Below are 20,658 nucleotides of genomic sequence, written 5' to 3'. Positions count from 1 at the left end.
ATTTTTAGTAGAGATGGGGTTTCACCATATTGGCCAGGCTGGTCTTGAACTCCTGACCTTATGATCCACCCACCTCGGCCTCCCAAAGTGCTGGGATTACAGGCATGAACCACAGCGCCTGGCCGACTTACTCATTCATTAATTCACATATCTCATCTATTAAATGTGTAACACATTGCCAATAATCTAACGCACTGATGTCGTTTAAATTTTCCTTCTGAGGCCGGGCGCGGTGGCTTACGCCTATAATCCCAGCATTTTGGGAGGTCGAGGATGGTGGACCATCCTGGTCAACATGGTGAAACCCCGTCTCTACTAAAAAAAAAACAAAAAAATTAGCTGGGCGTGGTGGTGCCCTCCTGTAGTCCCAGCTAATCGGCAGGCTGAGGCAGGAGAATTTCTTGAACCCAGAAGGCGGAGGTTGCGGTGAGCCGAGATCACGCCATTGCACTTCTGGGTAACAGTGAAACTCCATCTCAAAAGTAAATAAATAAATAAATAAAATTTCCTTCTGAATTTATCTTTATTTCATACCAAGGTCTTGAGAATTAGATTCGGGTTAAACGGTTTTCAAGTTTTAGGGACAGTAGTTCGTTGTCTGCAAACATTGAAATTGTTAAGCAACAATAAAAGACAGGCCTCTCAATTTGATTTTTTTCACTAATTTTTCTTAATATGTCTGTGACGTGCGTTGTAAGTAAAAAGCGAGGACACTCCCTTGTGTTTTCAAACACCAAGCAAGTCTGCTGTGCTCCCGGGCTTTTTCTCCTTTGGCAGGTCGCTCGTCTCCACTCGCCCGGAGTGCCCCTATTCCTCAGGCAATCCCTCTGACACCAACTTTTTACTTTACCAAGATATAAACTAACCTTGCTTGTTTATTTTCGGCGTCAATCCTCCCCATGCTTGTCCCTTACAGTTGAGCGGCGCTGGCCTGCTCACTGCATTTCTGTTAAATAAACTCAGCATTTTCAAGTAGCCAAGACCAGCCATTCCCAGCGTGATGGGACATTATCGTAACTTTGCAGGACTCCGTACAAGTCGCAAGTCGCGTGGAAAATGAATCTGCAGACGCTTGCTTGCTCTCCAGACAGAAACTCTGACCTCACACTCACCCTTCCCACCCCAATTCTCGCTCGGGTATTGAAAGGCCTGGGAACCGTCTCTCTAACTTTACCCAGAAAAGGCCTAGGTAAAGACCTGATCTCCCGCGCCAAGGACCCCGGTGTCGCCACGTCTATTGGCGTGCGTGACGTTAGCGCGCTTGCGCGCATGGAGGCCCGCCCCCCCCCTTACATCCGGGGCCTGGGCGGCGGCAGGGCCGCCGCGCGGGGGTCACGTGGTTTCTTCCTTTCCGTCTTTGGCCGGCTGGGCGCGGGCGACTGCTGGCGAGGCGCGTGGAACCTTACGCTGGTTCCCCTTCGTCTCCTCTCCCGGCCCGGGCCATTAGGGAGTTTGCTGACGCCGGGTGAGCTGAGCCAGCCGCCAAGATGCCAGCCTATTTTCAGAGGCCGGAAAATGCCCTCAAACGTGCCAACGGTAAGTAGCTGATCCCTGGCGTGCCGGGCTGGGGCGGCCCGAGGCCTCGGAGGTCGAGAGTCCGGGCCTGCTTCCCACTGCTCCGCCGCCCGGCCTGCGGCGAGAGAGGAGACCGATGCGGCCTGTCCGCCGCCGTCCCAGCCCGTAGTTGGGCATTGGATTTCCTTTTCCCTCCACCGACTGGGGTCTGGGAGGCGCGGAGCCCGGAACCGTCGCCCAGGGTCCCTTCCTCCCTCCCACCGCCTCAGGGTGCGTCGCGGGGACTGCAGCCCGGGAGACAGCCCTTACCCGGGCCGGAGCTCCTTCCCCGCTGCCTTACTCCGCTGGCTCTCCAGGTCCCCGGGGCTTTGGTCTGCTTAGGCCCCGCGCCCCTGGCCGCCATCTGGGAGTGCCGGGGAGTAAGAAACATGGCTCCCTCCCGGGGACAATGCGTGCTAGAGCCTCGGCTCCACCTCCTGCCCGGGCCGGGAGCCCTACGGACCCACCTCCGGCCTCCCCGCAGCCACCCTCGCTCTCTGAAGCCGCGCTCGGTGCTTTGCTGGGTCAGGGTCCACTTACTTTTCACCCAGCCGCTTTATATCCACTTAGGGGCCTCTAACCCATTTAACGTGATTCTTTTTTTCCCTAGCATTCATTAGAAGCAGTCCGAAAGCCTGTTTTGAATCACTGAAGTTAGAATAGAGTTAACGTAAAAGGGACTTGAGGTCTCCTTTAAAGATAAACGAAACAGGCCTAGAGAGAGGTTTCCCCAAGGTCACTCCGGGAGTTGTCGAGCCAAGAGAGTAAAACCAACATCTCCTGACATTCAGATCACTCCTTTTTTTCTCGTTTTTTTCTGCCCAGCACTGCTGTTCTGCTATTTCTATTTCCGTATGTGTGCTTAAGCCTTTGGGGCTTGAGGGAAAAAGTTGTGTGCCCCGATCGCCAAGGCATTTGTTACCTTGGCGTTCTGAGGATGCACGTTCTTGCTTGTCTCTTAAGAAACTTTTGTTTTTTTTCCCCCCAACCAGGCATTTTTTTTTTAAATCATTGGGCATGCATAGCTCTTATTTTCATCTTTACTTCACCAAAACAGAAGTTTTGGGTCTTATCCATGTTGTAGATGAATATACCATGTGAGTTACAGTCTCATGTTTGGAGAGCTTATTTTGTTAGGTTCTTTGAAAATACATCTCGTGAAAACAGCAGTTTGAGTCAGCACATAAACTGATAATCTGGCAGGACCAGAGATATGTTGGTCATACACTTTTTGTTTGAAAGTAACACTTTTGTGGGGAGGGAACTGGTCGATGGAATAGGATAATTCCACAATGTGTGGAATGGAGTCATTGTTTTAAAAAACAAACTACAACCTAGGTGTGATCATGAATTCATTCTAATGATAATCAGTGATCTAATGATAATCAGTGATCTAATGGTTAGAGCAGACAAATTTTAGGATGTTAATTAATATGTTGGAAAGAATAGATTGAAATGGAACTTTGTCACTATAAACCAAACGGTAGCAAAGTTTGACAACTTAGAATTTGTAGTATACAAAATGACCTGTGTGAAATTACTGCTCTGCATGGCTGTTGTCGATGTCTTACAGTCATCTGCATGCTTTGCCCAACAGGTATTTTTTTCCCCATGCTAGTAGGCTGAAGCACTATAATGGCCTAAATATTGCATATTTGTTCAGGCCTTGCTTTCTTCATTGCTTCTCTTTTTGGAATCTTCATAAGAACTTGATATAGAAAAGATACGTAATGTGCATCAAACATTTTTTTCCTGTTTCTAAATTGGCATAGGCTTGATTCATGAAGGGCAGGTCCAGGAAAGTATCTGAAATTTAAGTAGAGAAGATGAGGGGCACTGTTGAGGGAACTTTTAATTTTGCTTGTGTAGCTTTTTAAAAAAGACTGTGGACACCTTGCTTGCAGCCCTTTGAAGCTGTAGGATGGGGACACATGCCTTACTGTCAGAGTAGAAATTCATGCCTTTGATCTTGTGAGGGATCCCTTCTCAAAGTGAGGTTGTGGATGGCCCAGTGCCATGCTTCCAAAGTCAGTGAAGGATCAAAGGGCATTTTCTTTTTTTTTTTTTTTGAGATGGAATTTTGTTCTTGTTACCCAGGCTGGAGTGCAATGGTGCGATCTTGGCTCACCGCAAACTCCGCCTCCTGGGTTCAGGCAATTCTCCTGCCTCAGCCTCCTGAGTAGCTGGGATTACAGGCATGTGCCACCATGCCCAGCTAATTTTTTGTATTTTTAGAGAGACTGGGTTTCACCATGTTGACCAGGATGGTCTTGATCTCTTGACCTCGTGATCCACCTGCCTCGGCCTCCCAAAGTGCTGGGATTACAGGCTTGAGCCACCGCGCCCGGCCTAATTTTTGTGTTTTTTTTAGTAGAGATGGGGTTTGACCATGTTGCCCAGTCTGATCTGGAACACTTGGCCTCAAATGATCTGCTTACCTCGGCCTCCCAAAGTGTTAGGATTGCAGGTGTGAGCCACTGTGCCTGGCCAAGGAATCATAAGTTTTTATTGGCTGTTCAGGAAGTGAAAAATGGTTTCAGTTCCATGTCTAAACAAACTCTTTTGAGATTGGGAGTTGGGTACAGTAGTTGCTGCTTTGATTTTCTTAAAGTATAAATTCACTTAAAGGCATTTACTCCCAAGTTTTTTGATAAGAGACTGTTTTTGTTAAATAGTTACGAAGGACACCTAATTTATTGTTAACATTTTATTTTATATTTTTATTGTTATATATTTTTTTGAGACCGTCTCCCTCTTGCCCAGGCTGGAGTGTAGTGGCACAGTCTTGGCTCACTGCACCTCTGTCTCCTGGGTTCAAGTGATTCCTATGTCTCAGCCTCCTGAGTAGTTGGGATTATAGGCGTGTACCACCACACCCAGCTAATTTGTGTTTTTAGTGGAGACAAAGTTTCACCATGTTGGCCAGGCTGGTCTTGAACTCCCTACCTCAGATGATCTACCCCCCCTTGGCCTCCCAAAGGGCTGGGATTACAGATGTGAGCCAGGGCGCCTGGCTGTACTGTTAGATTTTAGAAAACATTATGTGCCCTATAGGAAGAAGACTGCAAGTTTTTCCTCTCCCACCCCCACCCCCCACTATCAGGGAAGACTTTTTTTTTTTTTTTGAGATAGTCTTGCTCGGTAGTGGAGGCTGGAGTGCAGTGGCATGATCTTGGCTCCCTGTAACTTCCACCTCTGGGATTCAAGTGATTATCCTGCCTCAGCCTCCCAAGTAGCTGGGATTACAGGTGTGCACCACCATGCCCGCTAATTTTTTGTATTGTCTTATTTTTGAGGCGGAGTCTCACTCTGTAGCCCAGGCTGTAGTGCAGTTGCATGATCTCCCTCACTGTAACCTCCACCTCCCTGATTCAGCAATTCCCCTGGCTTCAGCTGATTTTTTTGTATTTTTAGTAGAGACTGGGTTTCACTATGTTTACCAGACTGATCTTTACCAGACTGGTCTTGAACTCCTGACCTCAGGCAGTCTGTCCGCCTATTCCTCCCAAAGTGCCAGGATTATAGGCCTGAGCCACCAGGCCTGGCCATTTTTTATATTTTTAGTAGAGGGGGTTTCACCATATGGCCAGGCTTGTCTCGAGCTCCTGACCTCAGGTGATCTGTCCATGTCAGCCTCCCAAGGTGCTGGGCTTACAGGTGTGAGCCACCATGCTCGGCCACAAACTTTTTAATATGTTGGAGAGGTGGAGTATTTTTTGTGGTTTTCCTGGAGGAAAGAATGTTGGGAAGCATCATTTCTGGAAGATATGATAGTTGAAAGAAGAAATGGTAGAAAGAGAATTATTAATTTGTGGATCTAGTAAGCCCCCCAAATAAGGGACATGTTTGCCTATTGGTTGCCTAGCAGAGTTAGTAGATAATGCTATATATTATCAACTCTTAAAAGAAAAAGCATTCTGGCCAGGTGCAGTAGCTCACGCCTATAATTTCAGTACTTTGGGAGGCTGAGGCAGACAGATCACAAGGTCAGGAAATTGAGACCATACTGGCTGACATGGTGAAACCCTGTCTCTACTGAAAATACAAAAAATTAGGTGGCCATGGTGGCAGTGTGTACCTGTAAGTTGCAGCCACTCCAGAGGCTGAGGCAGGAGAATCGCTTGAACCTGGAAGGTGAAGGTTTCAGTGAGCTGAGGTCATGCCACTGCACTCCAGCCTGAACGATGGAATGAAACTGTTTCAAAACAAAACAAAACAAAACCAAACCAAAAAAAATTCTTCTAAGGAAAATAATGATATTTTTAAAAAGGAGATATGCATAGTGTTTTAAGGCTTTTTTTTTTAAATAGTGTAAACTAGTGTTTTAGTTCCCCCAAATTATTTTTTACATGTTCAGTGGAAAGTTTGTGTGTGTGTGAAATTTGGCAATTAGTGAATGTTAAGATGAATTTAACCAGTTGATTTAGGTTAAATAATCTCTTTTCTCCCCCAGTCTATTAAGTGTACAAAAGAAAATAAAAGATGATGAAATGTAAGGTTTTTTTTTTTTTTTTGAGACAGAGTCTCGCTCTGTTACCCAGACTGGAGTGCAGTGGTGCAATCTCAGCTCACTGCAACCTCCGCCTCCCAGGTTCAAGCGATTTTCCCTGCCTCAGACTCCTGAGTAGCTGGGATTTCAGGTGCCCGCCACCATGCCCAGCTAATTTTTGTATTTTTAGTAGAGACGAGGTTTTGCCATGTTAGCCTGGAGTTAGACTGGTCTCAAACTCCTGACCTCATGTAATCCACCCGCCTTGGCCTCCCAAAGTGCTGGAATTATAGGTGTGAGCCACTGCGCCCGGCTCCCTGTTGATTTTTAGTAACAACTAATGAACCAGTACTGACACATTATTAACTGAAATTCATTTTACATTCAGATTTCCCCCCAGCTTTTCCTAATGTCTTTTTCTGTCCTGGTATCCTATCCAGGATACATTATATTTAGTTGTCATATTTCCTAATTCTCCTCTTGATGGCTACAATTTCTCAGTCTTGTCTTTTGTTTTTCAAATAGTCGTGGGTACTTCTTCATGTCTTTCCTTATTTTTGATGACTTTAATAGTTTTGAGGAGTACTGGTCAGGTATTTTGTCAAGTGTCCTTTTTCTTAGTCTGTGGCTGCTGCTGACATAATACCACTGCTTGAACATTGTAAACATCGGGAATTTATTTCTCGGAATTCTTGAGGCTGGGAAGTCCAGGATCAAGATTTGTTGACAAGACACCCACAGATTTGGTGTCTGGCGAAAGCTGGCTCTCTGCTTTTATGGTGGTGTTTTTTTTTTGAGACGGAGTTTTGCTCGTTACCCAGGTTGGAATGCAGTGGCGCGATCTCGGCTCACCGCAACCTCCGCCTCCTGGGTTCAGGCAATTCTCCTGCCTCAGCCTCCTGAGTAGCTGGGATTACAGGCACGCACCACCATGCCCAGCTAATTTTTTGTATTTTTAGTAGAGACGGGGTTTCACCATGTTGACCAGGATGGTCTCGATCTCTTGACCTCGTGATCCACCCACCTCGGCCTCCCAAAGTGCTGGGATTACAGGCGTGAGCCACCGCACCTGGCTATGGTGGTGTTTTTTTACTGCCTTTTCAGGAGTGGATGGACAAGCACTGTGTCCTCACACTGGAAGGGACTAGCTATTTCCCTCAAGCCCTTCCACAAGGCTCTACCCTGATGACTACCTATGGGCTCTACCTCTTAATCATCTTGTATTGAGTTAAGTTTTTCTTTTTTTCTTTTTTCTTTTCTTTTTTTTAAGATGGGGTTTCACCATGATGGCCAGACTGGTCTTAAACTCCTGACCTCAGGTGATCCACCCGCCTCGGCCTCCGAAAGTGCTAGGATTACAGGCGTGAGCCACCGCGCCTGGTCATTTTTCCTTAATGTTTTTTTTTTTTTTTTTAAAGACAGGGTTTCCCCATGTTGGTCAGGCTGGTATTGAATTCCCGACCTCAGGTGATCCGCCCGCCTTGGCCTCCAAAGTGCTTGGATTACAGGCGTGAGCCACTGTGCCCGGCCAAGAATTAAGTTTTAATACGAATTTTGGGTGGACACAAAACATTCAAACCATACCATCCTTCAATTGGGGTTTATCTATTTATTTTTTCATATTTAGAATGGGGTAAATAAGTGGGGAGAGATTCTGTATTTAAACTTGATCTATAGAGTCAGTGCAGTTCAATTAAAAGCCCAGTGAGTTATTTTGTAGATAACTACCACTGATAATAAAATTTACATGGAAAGATAAAAGACCTACTATAGTCTGTACAGTCCTGAAGAATAAAGTTGGATTTTAAGACTTTAGTAGAAGACACAGCAGTAATCAATACAGTGTGGTAGTGCTGAAAACTAGACACATTGGCCAGGTGCGGTGAGCTTCATTTCAGCACTTTGGGAAGATGAGGTGGGCACAGATCACCTGAGGTGTCAGGAGTTCAAGACCAGCCTGGTTAACACGGTGAAACCCTGTCTCTACTAAAAAATACAAAAATTAGCTGGGTGTGGTAGTGGGCGCCTGTAATCCCAACTACTTGGGAGGTTGAGGCAGGAGACACACTTGAACCCAGGAGGTGGAGGTTGCAGTGAACCGAAATCATGCCACTCTACTCCAGCCTGGGTGACAAGAGTGAGACTCTGTCTCAAAAAAGAAAAAAAAAAATGCCGGGCACAGTGGCTTACACCTGTAATCCCAGCACTTTGGGAGGCTGAAGCAGGAGAATCTCTTGAACCCAAGAGGTAGAGGTTGCAGTGAGCCGAGATTGCACCACTGCACTCCAGTCTGACTTGTCTCAAAAAAAAAATTCTAGACACATTGATTAGTAGAGAATGATCAAAATAGAAAGCCCAGAAATAGCCTTACTTAGCTATAGTTAACTGATCTTAAAGTAGCCAAGGCAATCTAATATATTTCTTTACCTCATATTGTAGCATGAACTAGTAAAAATTTCATTAACTAATTCAGCGTGACTGTAAAGTCATATTTGAATTTTTCTGTGTTTGCAGTGGGAGATTTTCTTCTTCACTAGTCATTTCAGTTTCTGGAACTTTTTTTTTTTTTAGATGGAGTCTTGCTCTGTCATGCAGGCTGGAGTGCAGCGGTGCAATCTCGGCTCACTGCAACCTCTGCCTCCCAAGTTCAAGCAATTGTCCTGCTTCAGCTTCCCTAGTAGCTGGGACTATAGGCGCATGCCACTACGCCCGGCTGAGTTTCGTATTTTTAGTAGAGACGGGGTTTCACCATGTTGGCCAGGCTGGTCTCACAGTCCTGACCTCTGGTGATCCACCTGCTGCGCCTTTCCAAAGTGTTGGAATTACAGGCTTGAGCCACTGCGCTTGGCCTGGAACTTTTAAATCACAGTGTAATACAGTTATACTTACAGATCATGTTTTGATACAGTACAAATCTCTTTATTGTTTTACCTTTGATAATTATGGCATATCTTTAGAAGTCAAAAATAACTAACCTCATAAAATGTTGGGAGTTGGGGAATTAAAACAGCTGGTCAAAAAAAGTAAAGTTTAACCTGGCAGGGGAGATACCATGATCACGAAGGTGGTTTTCCCAGGGTGAGGCTTCCATTCATTATACTCTGAATGTGCTGACCCCTGCGATTTCCCCAAATGAGGGAAACTCAAGTGCATAGTTTGTGATAGTGGGGGACTGTGTTTGCGCTTTCTCCTGGTTTAAAAATAAAAAATAAAAAAATAAGAAAAGTGAAGTTTAGACTTTTTGTTTAGTGTACATGACTAATTTTAATTCTGCATTTTTCAGAATTTCTTGAGGTTGGCAAAAAGCAGCCTGCTCTGGATGTTCTTTATGATGTTATGAAAAGTAAGAAACATAGAACATGGCAGAAGATACACGAGCCAATTATGTTGAAATACTTGGAACTTTGCGTGGATCTTCGCAAGAGCCACTTGGCTAAGGAGGGCTTATACCAGTATAAGAACATTTGTCAACAGGTACAAACAGAACTGGGTTGTATATTTTTAATAAGTGCTTTTAGTAATCTGCAGAAGAGCTAACCTTTCAAAGTTAATATATTTTATTTCTCTTAAAATTTGCCTTGAAATCATAGTTCATTGGAAAAATAGGTTTTAAGTTCTGAAGAGTTTTTGTATCTTTGGATTAGGTGAACATAAAATCTCTAGAGGATGTGGTTAGGGCATATTTGAAAATGGCTGAGGAAAAAACTGAAGCTGCTAAAGAAGAATCCCAGCAGATGGTCTTAGATATAGAAGATCTGGATAATATTCAAACTCCTGAGAGGTATGTGGTTTAGACATCTATTAAATGCTGTGTTAATTTAGTGTTTTCCTTTACATGGGTCTTCATCCCTGTTTGAAATAGATGTTTATCAGAAAAAAATGTTAATCTTTGAAGTTTTGAATGTATGGTAACCAATAAATTTATGTAGGTAATAATCACAATTCATAGAAGTGGAAAATGAAAAGCCTTTTTTTTTTTAAATTTCTTTTTGACAAGCCTTAAGATAGAAGGGCAAATACTAAATTAAATGATCATAATGCAGATTGGGAATTCAGGGAGTAGATAGTGACACCTTTGCAGTGTATACACAATTGTGAAAGAATTTGCACTGTTTTCTGATGGAAATTGTTGGTTTTGGTTTTTAATCATATGGCAAAGTAGGACACTGTCTAAAATTGTTTTCAACGTTTTTTTTCTGTCTTTGTAGTGTTCTCCTAAGTGCTGTAAGTGGTGAAGACACTCAGGATCGTACTGACAGATTACTTTTAACTCCATGGGTTAAATTCCTGTGGGAGTCTTACAGGCAGTGTTTGGACCTTCTTAGAAACAATTCTAGAGTAGAGCGTCTTTACCATGATATTGCCCAGCAAGGTAAGATGAGAAGATAAAATCTGAGTGACATGCTGTGGAATTGACTGAGGAGTAAATTTTGCAAATGAACCCCTTTTCTGAAGAGTGCTTAAAATGAACTAGTTTTTATTCTTACTGAAATGTTGGCATTCACATGAGTGTTAAATGACTGAAGCCTGATGCGGTGGCTCACACCTGTAATCCAGGCAGGCAGATCACTTGAGGTCAGGAGTTTTGGGGCAACCTGGCCAACATGGTGAAAACCCCTTCTCTACTAAAAATACAAAAAAAATTAGCTGGGCATGATGGTGCATGTCTGTAACTGCAACTACTCGGGAGGCTGAGATGGGAGGATTTCTTGAACCCAGGAGGTGGAGGTTGCAGTGAGCCAAGATGGCACCACTACACTCCAGGCTTGGTAACAGCAAGACTCTGTCTCAAAAAAAAAAAGAAACACCAAAAATGACTGAATAAGAAATTTGTTTTACTTATTAAGGGAGTTTCATGTGAATTGTATTTAATTGATGCCTGAAAGATCTTTTGTTTTTCTTTTTACACAAACATCAGTAACAGTGAAAGACATTTTATAGTCATTTTTCATTTTGGAATTCTCCATGTGACTGGAACAATAAAGTCCCCCGCCCCCGCTTTTTTTTTTAATAGGAAATTCAAGTACCCTACTGTTGCTTTTTTTCAAATTTTATTTTATTAATTAATTAATTTATTTATTTATTTAAGATGGGGTTCACCATGTTGGTCAGGCTGGTCTTGAACTCCTGACCTCAGGTGATCCTCCTGCCTTGGCCTCCAAAGTGCTTGGATTACAGGTGTGAGACACCACGCCCGGTTCTAAAATTTATTTTTAAAAAAAGAGCTAGGGTCTTGCTTTGTTGCCCAGGCTGGTCTTAGACTTCTGGACTTAAGTCATCCTCTTGTTTTGGCCTCCTGAAGTGCTGGGATTACAGCTGTGCCCAGCCTGAATTTTCACTTTAAACACAAGTAAATTTGGATTTTTTGCTAGCTGTTGATATAAATATGACCTTGAAGTTAAACTGCAACTCCATTTTAGGCCTGTTAAAATAGACATACTTTTTTTTTTTTTTTGAGACAGAGTCTCGCTCTGTCACCAGGCACCAGGCTGGAGTGCAGTGACGCAATCTCGGTTCACTGCAACCTCCCCCTCCTATGTTTAAGCAATTCTGCCTCAGCCTTGCGAGTAGCTGGGATTATAGGCGCTCGCCACCACGCCCAGGTAATTTTTGTATTTTTAGTAGAGACGGGGTTTCACCGTATTGGCCAGGATGGTCTCAATCTCTGGACCTCGTGATCTGCCTGCCTCGGCCTCTCAAAGTGCTAGGATTATAGTCATGAGCCACCATGCCCAGCCTAGGCATACTATTTCTTCTTTTTTTTTTTTTTTTTTTTTTTTTGAGACGGAGTTTTGCTCTTTTTGCCCAGGTTGGAGTGCAATGGCATGATCTCGGCTCACCGCCGATTCCACCTCCGGGTTCAAGCGATTCTCCTGCCTCAGCCTCCCAAGTAGCTGGGAGTACAGGCGTGTGACACCTCTCCTGGTTAATTTTGTATTTTTAGTGGAGATGGGTTTCTTCATGTTGACCAGGCTGGTCTTTGAACTCTTGACCTCAGGTGATCTGCCCGCCTCGGCCTCCCAAAGTGCGGGGATTACAGGCTTGAGCCACTGTGTCTGGCCCTAGACATACTATTTTTAAAGGCAAAGGAAGTCTAAAAAATACTCTGATATTACATATGTGACAGTAAAAAATTAATGTGTGCATTTAAATGACAGAAAAAGTAGTTCATACATGCATCTATGTAATCTGTTGAAATTAGGTTACCATAAGCCTTCAATTTGTATTTTATAGTTTTAATTCGTATGGAACCTTGTTGCTTTCTATGTAAGTTAGATATCAAAGTTCATCGTATTTCAGACTGGAATTTCTTAGGATTTAAAGTGATGGGCCTTTGAAAGTTGACTCTTAGATCTAAATTCTAGTTTCCTATTTGTAAACTCTGCCAGAACCATGTTTTAGTTCTAGGCAAGGACTGATGATTATGTCTTTGGTAAAAAGGTGGTCTAGATGAAATAGTTGATTGTCACTGTATCACAAAGACCAATGATAAGTTTGGGGAATCCTATTAAAATAACTGATTTTAATGTGTGAAATAAAACCTATTCAAATACTGAAGTAGACAGTGGAAGGTACCTAATATATTTTACAATTATGCTTATAGCTTTCAAATTCTGCCTCCAATACACGCGTAAGGCTGAATTCCGTAAACTGTGTGACAATTTGAGAATGCACTTATCGCAGATTCAGCGCCACCATAACCAAAGTACGGCAATCAATCTTAATAATCCAGAGAGCCAGTCCATGCATTTGGAAACCAGACTTGTTCAGTTGGACAGTGCCATCAGCATGGAATTGTGGCAGGTATGTTGGAACTATTAGTTTTTCTTTCTAGAAATAATAGTTTGTGTTACTTTTTTACCCCCTTAATGAATAGCTTCATCTTCGTATGCATTGGTTAATTTCAGTAGATTAGGTAAGGAATTAAAATTGCCTGATGGTCTGTGAAAAGTTCTCAACAGGAAATCTCAGAATATCTTTGTTCTAGTTGGCTTCTATGAATTCTGGACCAAACCATGTAATATCTTTCAGACACAGTTTCTCGGCATATAAAACAGTACGTCGCCAGTACTGCTCAAATGTGGTTTCATGACTGCTGTCATTTGTGAACTGTCTGGACTGTGATGAAATCAGTATAGAGGAGAAAAGCATATGCAGAGTTTCTTAGTAGGCATTTTATTGTAAATTTTTTGTGTGTTTACTATGATAAAAATTGAGCTTTTTCTGTTTCATTTTTGTGGTAATTTTGCATTTTATATTCTTTGGTAAGAGGTTAGAAATTAAAAAAAAACAAAAACGAATCCTTTACTACTGGTTGTTGCAGAAGTGCTGCCATAGGTTATTTCGAGATTTCTTAGTGCGGCTTTAGCTGACTGTTGTGCATTGGAGATCTCTGTGGTGGTGGCGGGAAGCTAGTCCTCTACCTGGCCCTTCTCTAAGAATTCTACAAAGATACTCCATACAATTGTGTAGTCATGTGACTTTGAAGTCTTTTATATATTTGACGGACAATATTTTATTGAAATTATAGAGGAAGAAACTAAAAATTGGGAGTCTTTGAGCCAAGTGAAACTGATTCCATGTCTTGTTCTTCCCTATGTTTCCTTTTCTGTAGGGACACCCATGTTAAAATACTACCAGTAGAAGATAAGTAAACATGCTCATGATAGAAAAACAATGTATAAGTTAAGAGAAATATTCATCCATTATCTTATCACTGAGAAATAACTTGTTGTATGTCCTTCTAGATTTTTTTCTTATTGCCTCGAGTGATGGGATAATATGCAAATATTTTCTTTAGTCTGTTCTGTCTACTTTCCAGTATTTCCTAAAGAACTTAAAAGAGTTTAACAGGAGTTTGTGTTTTTGTAATTATGGCAGTTTTCTAAAATATATTAGATATTAAATTATACATGAATAAAGAGAACCACACATCAAGGTATTTTATTTGCTATTTTTATGTTTTCCATGTTGTAGATTTTATAGAAATTTGAATTAGATTTATTTTATGTTATAGAATGCAGTGACTTTAATTTATACTACTAATTTTAGGAAGCGTTCAAAGCTGTGGAAGATATTCATGGGCTATTCTCCTTGTCTAAAAAACCACCTAAACCTCAATTGATGGCAAATTACTATAACAAAGTCTCAACTGTATTTTGGAAATCTGGAAATGCTCTTTTTCATGCATCTACCCTCCATCGTCTTTACCATCTTTCTAGAGAAATGAGAAAGAATCTTACACAAGATGAGATGCAAAGGTAAGAATGTTATAGTTGGATAATGTTGAAATTCTGTAACAAATACTGTCTATATGACACGGTATTATATTCTAGGCCATGGTTTTCAGCCTCTGCGCTATTGACATTTTGGGTTGGATGATTCTTAGTTGTCGGGCTGTCCTGTGTTCTGCAGGTTGTTTAGCAGCATCCCCAGCTTCTACCCATTAGATGCCAGTAACAGCCACCCCCAGTTGTGACTACCACAGATGTCTCAAGACATTGCCCTTCCTGAACAGTATTCTTGGTCTTCAGTAGTTTGACAAGTAATCCCACTAAAAGCCCAGTTGAGATATTTGAATATTACGAAAAACACATTTAATGGATGAGCTTTCTACAGGTATTTGAAGTCTATTTTTTTTTTTTTTTTGAGATGGAGTTTCTCTCTTGTTGCCTAGACTGGAGTGCAATGGTGTGATCTCAGCTCACTGCAACTTCCACCTTCTGGGTTCAAGAGATTCTCCTGCCTCACCCTCCCCAAAAGCTGGCATTGCAGGCATGCCTACCCCGCCTGGCTAATTTTGTGTTTTTAGTAGAGACGGGGTTTCACCATGTTGGCCAGGCCCGTCTCGAACTTCTAACCTCAGGTGATCTGCCCACCCTGGCCTCCCAAAGTGCTGGGATTACAGGTGTGAGCCACCATGTCTGGCTGTTCTTAGAACAATAGAAAATTGAGATAAATGCTGCTGCTCCTTTTTTTTGTTGTTGAGATAGAGACTTCGCTCTTACCGCGCGGCTGGAGTGCAATGGTGTGATCTCGGCTCACTGCAACCTCTGCCTCCCTGGGTTAAAGTTTCTCCTACCTCAGCCTCCCAAATAGCTGGGATTACAGGTGTGTGCCACTATGCATAGGTAATTTTTTGTATTTTTGGTAGAGATAGGGTTTCACCATGTTTCGTCAGAGTTCGGCTGGTCTCGAACTCTGGTCCTCAGGTGATCCTCCTGCCGTGGCCTCCCAAAGTGCTGGGATTACAGGCGTGAGCCACCACGCCCAGCAAGGTAAATACTTCGATCAAGTCATTTTTTCCTTATTGTAAAATATTAACTGTAGACTATTTGGGGCATTTTTATTCTCGTATAAATCGATATGAAAAGAAGGGTCTGTAACCTAATAACCTATAGACCACTTTTTCCCTGTATTCCATGTATTCAGAGAGACGTCTCTAGCAACAAACTACAGAAATGAGCCCTGAAGGCATCTTCCATTTTATTCTTTTTAACGTTATGTATAATCTGTTTTCTGTCACTTTTAAAAAATATGTTTCTGGCCGGGCATGGTGACTCATGCCTGTAATCCCAACACTTTGGGGAGGTGGGAGATTACTTGAGGTTAGGAGTTCAAGACCAGCCTGGCCAACATGGTAAAACCCCGTCTTTACTAAAAATATAAAAATGAGCTGAATGTGGTGGTGCGCGCATGTAATTCCAGCTACTTGGGAGGCTGAAGCAGGAGAAAGGCTTGAACGAAAGGATTGAACCCAGGAGGCGCAGGTTGCAGTGAGCCAAGATTGTGCCTCTGCATTCCAGCCTGGGCGATAGAGCAACACTTCTTCCTAAAAAAAAACAAAAAACAAAAAACAAAAGCTATTGTATTTAGATAACACATATACCACCCGTTTTTTGTATTGGTAAACTGGTTATTTTGGTATTCAGTATAATTATGTACAGCAAATTGTCTTATATAAAACTATTTAGAGTAATTAATGAGAACAATTAAATGAATCCCGCTAGTATATATTGTTTTTTCCTTTCTCTCCTTTGTTCTGTTTTTCTTTCCTTTCTGATAGCGTCTTGCTCCTTGCTCAGGCTGGAGTATAGTGGTGTGATTGTAGCTCACTGTATGCATCCTTGAGCTCCTGGGCTCAGGCGATTCTAATACCTCAGTCTTCTGAGTAGTAAGGACTCCAGGAGAGCACTACTATGTCCAGCTAATGTTTATTTTTTTATTTTTTATTTTTTGTGGAGACAGGCTCTCGTTATGTTACAGGCTGGTCTCAAAGCTTCTGGTCTCAAATGATCTTCCTGCTTTAGCCTCCCAACGTGTTGGGATTGTTTTTAAATTTTTTTCAGATGGAGTTTTGCTCTTGTTGCCCAGAACAGAATGATGCCATCTCTGTTCGCTGCAACCTCTGCCTCCTGGGTTCAAGTGATTCTCCTGCTTCAGCCTCCCAAGTAGCTGGGATTACAGGCATGTGCCACCACGCCTGGCTAATTTTGTATTTTTAGTAGAGACAGGGTTTCTCCATGTTGGTCAGGCTGGTCTTGAACTCCCAATCTCAGGTGATCCATCTGCCTTCGCCTCCCAAAGTGTTGGGATTACAGGCATGAGCCACCGTGCCTGGCCACGTGTTGGGATTTATAGGATGAGCCACTGTGCCTGGCCACTAGTATATTTTCTTAGAAACTTTTGAGGATGGTGTCCATTATGGCATCCACTGTCACTTATGTAATTCACATCCTTTTTTTTTTTGAGACAGAGTTTCACTCTTGTTGCCCAAGCTGGAGCGCAATGGCATGATCTTGGCTCACTGCAACCTCCACCTCCTGGATTTAAGTGATTCTCCTGCCTTAGTCTCCTGAGTAGCTGGAAATACAGGCGTGCGCCACCACACCCAGATAATTTCTCTCCCTCTTTTTTTTTTTTTGTATTTTTAGTCAAATGGGTTTCACCATGTTAGCCAGGCTGGTCCTGAACTCCTGACTTCTGGTGATCCACCTGCTTCGGCCTCCCAAAGTGCTGAGATTACAGGCGTGAGACATCATGCCTGGCCCACATCTATTTGTTACGAGAAGAACATGTTCTTCAAGACACCTTTTAGAGAATACTGTAATAATAGTAAGCATTAGGCTGTCCAGCCCTTTGTACATTATTTGGTTTAACCTTTGCAATAGCTTAATAACTCAGAAAATTAAGTATCTTGCCTTAAGGTCACAGTCTTGGAAATGGTGAAAGGGAGATTCTAGCCCTTTGCCTCCAGAGCCCACAATCTTTGAGGTCTCGCTGTGCTCTGAATGCAGCCCGATTTCCTGTCTTTCAGGGATGTGAAAATTTAGCTTCTGGTTCCTGTCTACTTCTCTCCCTCACTACTACCATAATAGTGTTTCACTTGTGATTTTTTTTTTTTTTTTTTTTTTTTTTTTTTTGAGATGAAGTTTTGCTGTTACCATGCTGGAGTGCAGTGGTGCAGTCTCGGCTCACTGCAACCCCCGACTCCTGGGTTTAAGCGATTCTCCTGCCTCAGCCTCCCAAGTAGCTGGGACTATGGGTGTGCGCCACCATGCCCAGCTAATTTTTGAGTAGAGGCGGGGTTTCACCATGTTGTCCAGGTTGGTCTTGATCTTCTGACCTGGTAATCCGCCTGCCTTGGCCTCCCAAAGTGTGGGATTACAGGCATGAGTCACCATGCCCGGCACACTTGTGATTCTTACAGTTTTTTCTCCCTTATTGTCATTTATTTCTTTAGTTTTTTTTTTTTTTTTTAATATGGAGTCTCATTCTGCTGCCCAGGATGGAGTGCAGTGCTGCAGTCTCAGTGCACTGCGCAACCTCTGCCTCCTGGGTTCAAGTGATTCTACTGCCTCAGCCTCCTGAGTTGCTGGGATTGTGGACGCCCGCCACTATGCCAACTAACTTTTCTGTTTTTAGTAAAGATGGGGTTTCACCATGTTGGCCATGCTGACAGCAGTATAGTGTTATCCCGACCTTAGGTAATCTGCCCACCTCAGCCTTCCATAGCGCTGGGATTACAGGCATGAGCCACTTCACCCAGCCATTTCCTTAGTTTTTAAAGCTGCCTTAATTTTGTAAGGAAGTATGGGGTATATGAATGTGCCTTTTCTGCCATTTAATCACAGTCTTTTTCTGTAGCTTGAAAACACTGACAGTACTGAGTGCACAGATGAAGTTCTGATTCTCCAAGTATTCATTTAAACATAGTCTGTTTCTCTTACTCCCATGCTTTGATGGGATAATATTTATAAGTATAGTGCACTGTGGCGATGCACACGTTCTGTCACTTTCCATAAGATTAAAGAGAAGTGCTTTCCTGCTTATCAAGTGTCATTTACAAACCTAACAGGTTTAAAACTTTGTTCTCTGTAGAATGTCTACTAGAGTCCTTTTAGCCACTCTTTCCATCCCTATTACTCCTGAGCGTACGGATATTGCTCGACTTCTGGATATGGATGGCATTATAGTTGAAAAACAACGTCGCCTTGCAACGCTCCTAGGTCTTCAAGCCCCACCGACACGAATTGGCCTTATTAATGATATGGTTAGTATTAATTTGCATATTTATAGCTTTGGGCAGAAAACTTTGTGGTCAGGTTTAATACCCATGATTAAATACTAGGAATTCTGATTCATTGCCAGGGGATTCTGATGTATAGACAGGGAAGCACTGGTGTCAATCACTGTTCAGTTGAGGCAGTTCGCTCCAGTGGGTGAGCTGGGCTTAAATTGTTGGGAGTTTTGACGTAGGAGGACTTGGGTTGGCTCTGAGGAATACTGTGGACCATTCAGTAAGAGAATAAGTATTGATGGGCAAGAGGGGTCATGGCTTATTTCATGGGGGCTCTAGGAAAACTAAGCCGTGTGTGGGAAATATAAAGAGGCTAGGTATATTAGTATGTTCTCGCACGGCTGTAAAGAAATACCTGAGGCCGGCTGTGGTGGCTCACGAATGTAGTCCCAGCACTTTGGGAGGCCGAAGTGAGCAGATACCTGAGGTCAGGACTTAAGAGACCAGTCAACGTGGTGAAACCCAGTCTCTACTAAAAATACAAAAATTAGCCGGGTGTGGTGGCTCACGCCTGTAATCCCAGCACTTTGGGAGGCCAAGGCAGGTGGATCACGAGGTCAAGAGATCAAGACCATCTTGGTCAACGTGGTGAAACCCCGTCTCTACTAAAAATACAAAAAATTAGCTGGGCATGGTGGCGCGTGCCTGTAATCCCAGCTACTCAGGAGGCTGAGGCAGGAGAATTGCCTGAACCCAGGAAGCGGAGGTTGCGGTTGATATTGCGCCACTGCACTCCAGCCTGGGTAACGAGAGGGAAACTCCATCTCAAAAAAAAACCAAAAAAACAAAAATTATCTGGGTGTGGTGGTGCATGCATGTAATCGCAGCTACTCAGGAGGCTGAGTCAGGAGAATCTCTTGAACCTGGGAGGCGGAGGTTGCAATGAGCTGAAATCATCCCACTGCACTCCAGCCTGGGTGACAGAATGAGACTCTGAAACAAACAATCAAACAAAAAAATACCCGAGATTGGGTAATTTATAAAGAAAACAGGTTTATTTGGCTTACGGTTCCACAGGCTGTATAGGAAGTATAGTTGCTTCTGTATCTGGCAAGGCCTCAGGAAAATTACTGTCATGGTGGAAGGCGAAGGGGAAACAGGCATGGCTTATATGGCTGGAGCAGGAGGAAGAGAGAGCGGGGGAAGGTACCACACAGTGTTTTCCTCGAAATGGAGTCTTGCTCTGTTTTCCAGGCTGGAGTGCAGTGGCACAATCTTGGCTCATTTGCAACCTCCACCTCCTGGGTTCAGGAGATTCTCCTGCCTCAGCCTCCCTGGTAGCTGGGATTACAGGCACCCACCACTATACCCAGCTAATTTTTGTATTTTAGTAGAGACAGGGTTTTACCATCTTGGCCAGGACTCGAACTTTCTCCTGAACTCGTGATCCACCTGCTTCAGCCTCCCAAACTGCTGGAATTACGGTGTGAGCCACTGTGCCCAGCCCAGATATGTGTATCTTTTCAGTGTTTCACACTGATGGAATCTTCCATTCAGTAGAAATTTGAGTGCCTATTAATGTGCCTAGCAGGTGAAACTGAAGGCAGAAGTTGTATTCTAGGGGAGTTAGATTGTAGGGATTCTCATCATAACAGTCTGAGTTGGCGATTATTGTAATCACCTCCAGTAGATTACTTTGGGATAATAGAAAAAGAGGGGTAAGTATTAGAGAAAAGTATTAAGGAAAAATCAAGTTGGCTGTATGTTTACCAAAAATGGAATTTAAATCATTAACAGACCCTAATTATTCACAAATTGAGCAATTAAAGAAATCATGAAGATAATGGCAAGCTCTCTTAGATATTTTTAAAATGTGTTCTGAGAAAACACCTGTAGTCACTCTGGTAAAAACTAGGTAAAAGGCCTAAATTTTCTGTAGTAGTCAATTTAAGAACAAATACGTTTTCTAGATAGTGGCATTGTTCTTTTGTGACACTGTAATGCAGATCTGCTTTATAGTTAATTTTTGCAAAGAGTTTCTACAGAGCAGCTTTTTCCTACTTTGTGCCTCCATGTTTTACTCTGCTGCCACTGC

The 20,658-nt window shown here is 43.0% G+C and overlaps 2 protein-coding genes and 1 non-coding gene across 3 annotated transcripts in view; 2 read left to right on the top strand and 1 right to left on the bottom strand.

Moving 5' to 3' along the window:
* Nucleotides 1-1,163: 1,163 nt before the first annotated feature.
* LOC144578759 (uncharacterized) lies at nucleotides 1,164-1,978 on the bottom strand. Its single transcript, XM_078346609.1, has 2 exons — nucleotides 1,825-1,978; nucleotides 1,164-1,630 (listed from the first exon to the last, which is right to left on the bottom strand). Exons 1-2 carry the CDS (start codon nucleotides 1,943-1,945, stop codon nucleotides 1,290-1,292), a joined length of 462 nt encoding a protein of 153 aa, XP_078202735.1. The 5' UTR covers nucleotides 1,946-1,978; the 3' UTR covers nucleotides 1,164-1,289.
* The window catches only part of EIF3A (eukaryotic translation initiation factor 3 subunit A), a 46,914-nt gene continuing 27,603 nt past the window's right edge, over nucleotides 1,348-20,658 (top strand). The window contains exons 1-7 of the mRNA XM_035269247.3: nucleotides 1,348-1,536; nucleotides 9,327-9,517; nucleotides 9,688-9,824; nucleotides 10,252-10,415; nucleotides 12,648-12,847; nucleotides 14,096-14,304; nucleotides 18,425-18,596. Of these exons, the coding sequence (XP_035125138.1) occupies nucleotides 1,488-1,536; nucleotides 9,327-9,517; nucleotides 9,688-9,824; nucleotides 10,252-10,415; nucleotides 12,648-12,847; nucleotides 14,096-14,304; nucleotides 18,425-18,596 (1,122 nt within the window). The 5' untranslated portion in view covers nucleotides 1,348-1,487. The remainder of the gene's footprint in view (nucleotides 1,537-9,326; nucleotides 9,518-9,687; nucleotides 9,825-10,251; nucleotides 10,416-12,647; nucleotides 12,848-14,095; nucleotides 14,305-18,424; nucleotides 18,597-20,658) is intronic.
* Nucleotides 9,071-9,236, top strand: LOC118146620 (U1 spliceosomal RNA). The gene has a single exon (XR_004732467.1). It is a non-coding gene; the product is annotated as a U1 spliceosomal RNA (small nuclear RNA).

This window comes from Callithrix jacchus, chromosome 12 (genome assembly GCF_049354715.1).
Source record: "Callithrix jacchus isolate 240 chromosome 12, calJac240_pri, whole genome shotgun sequence".
NCBI classification, from domain to species: Eukaryota; Metazoa; Chordata; class Mammalia; order Primates; family Cebidae; genus Callithrix; species Callithrix jacchus.
This window is presented reverse-complemented; position numbering and strand designations above follow the sequence as displayed.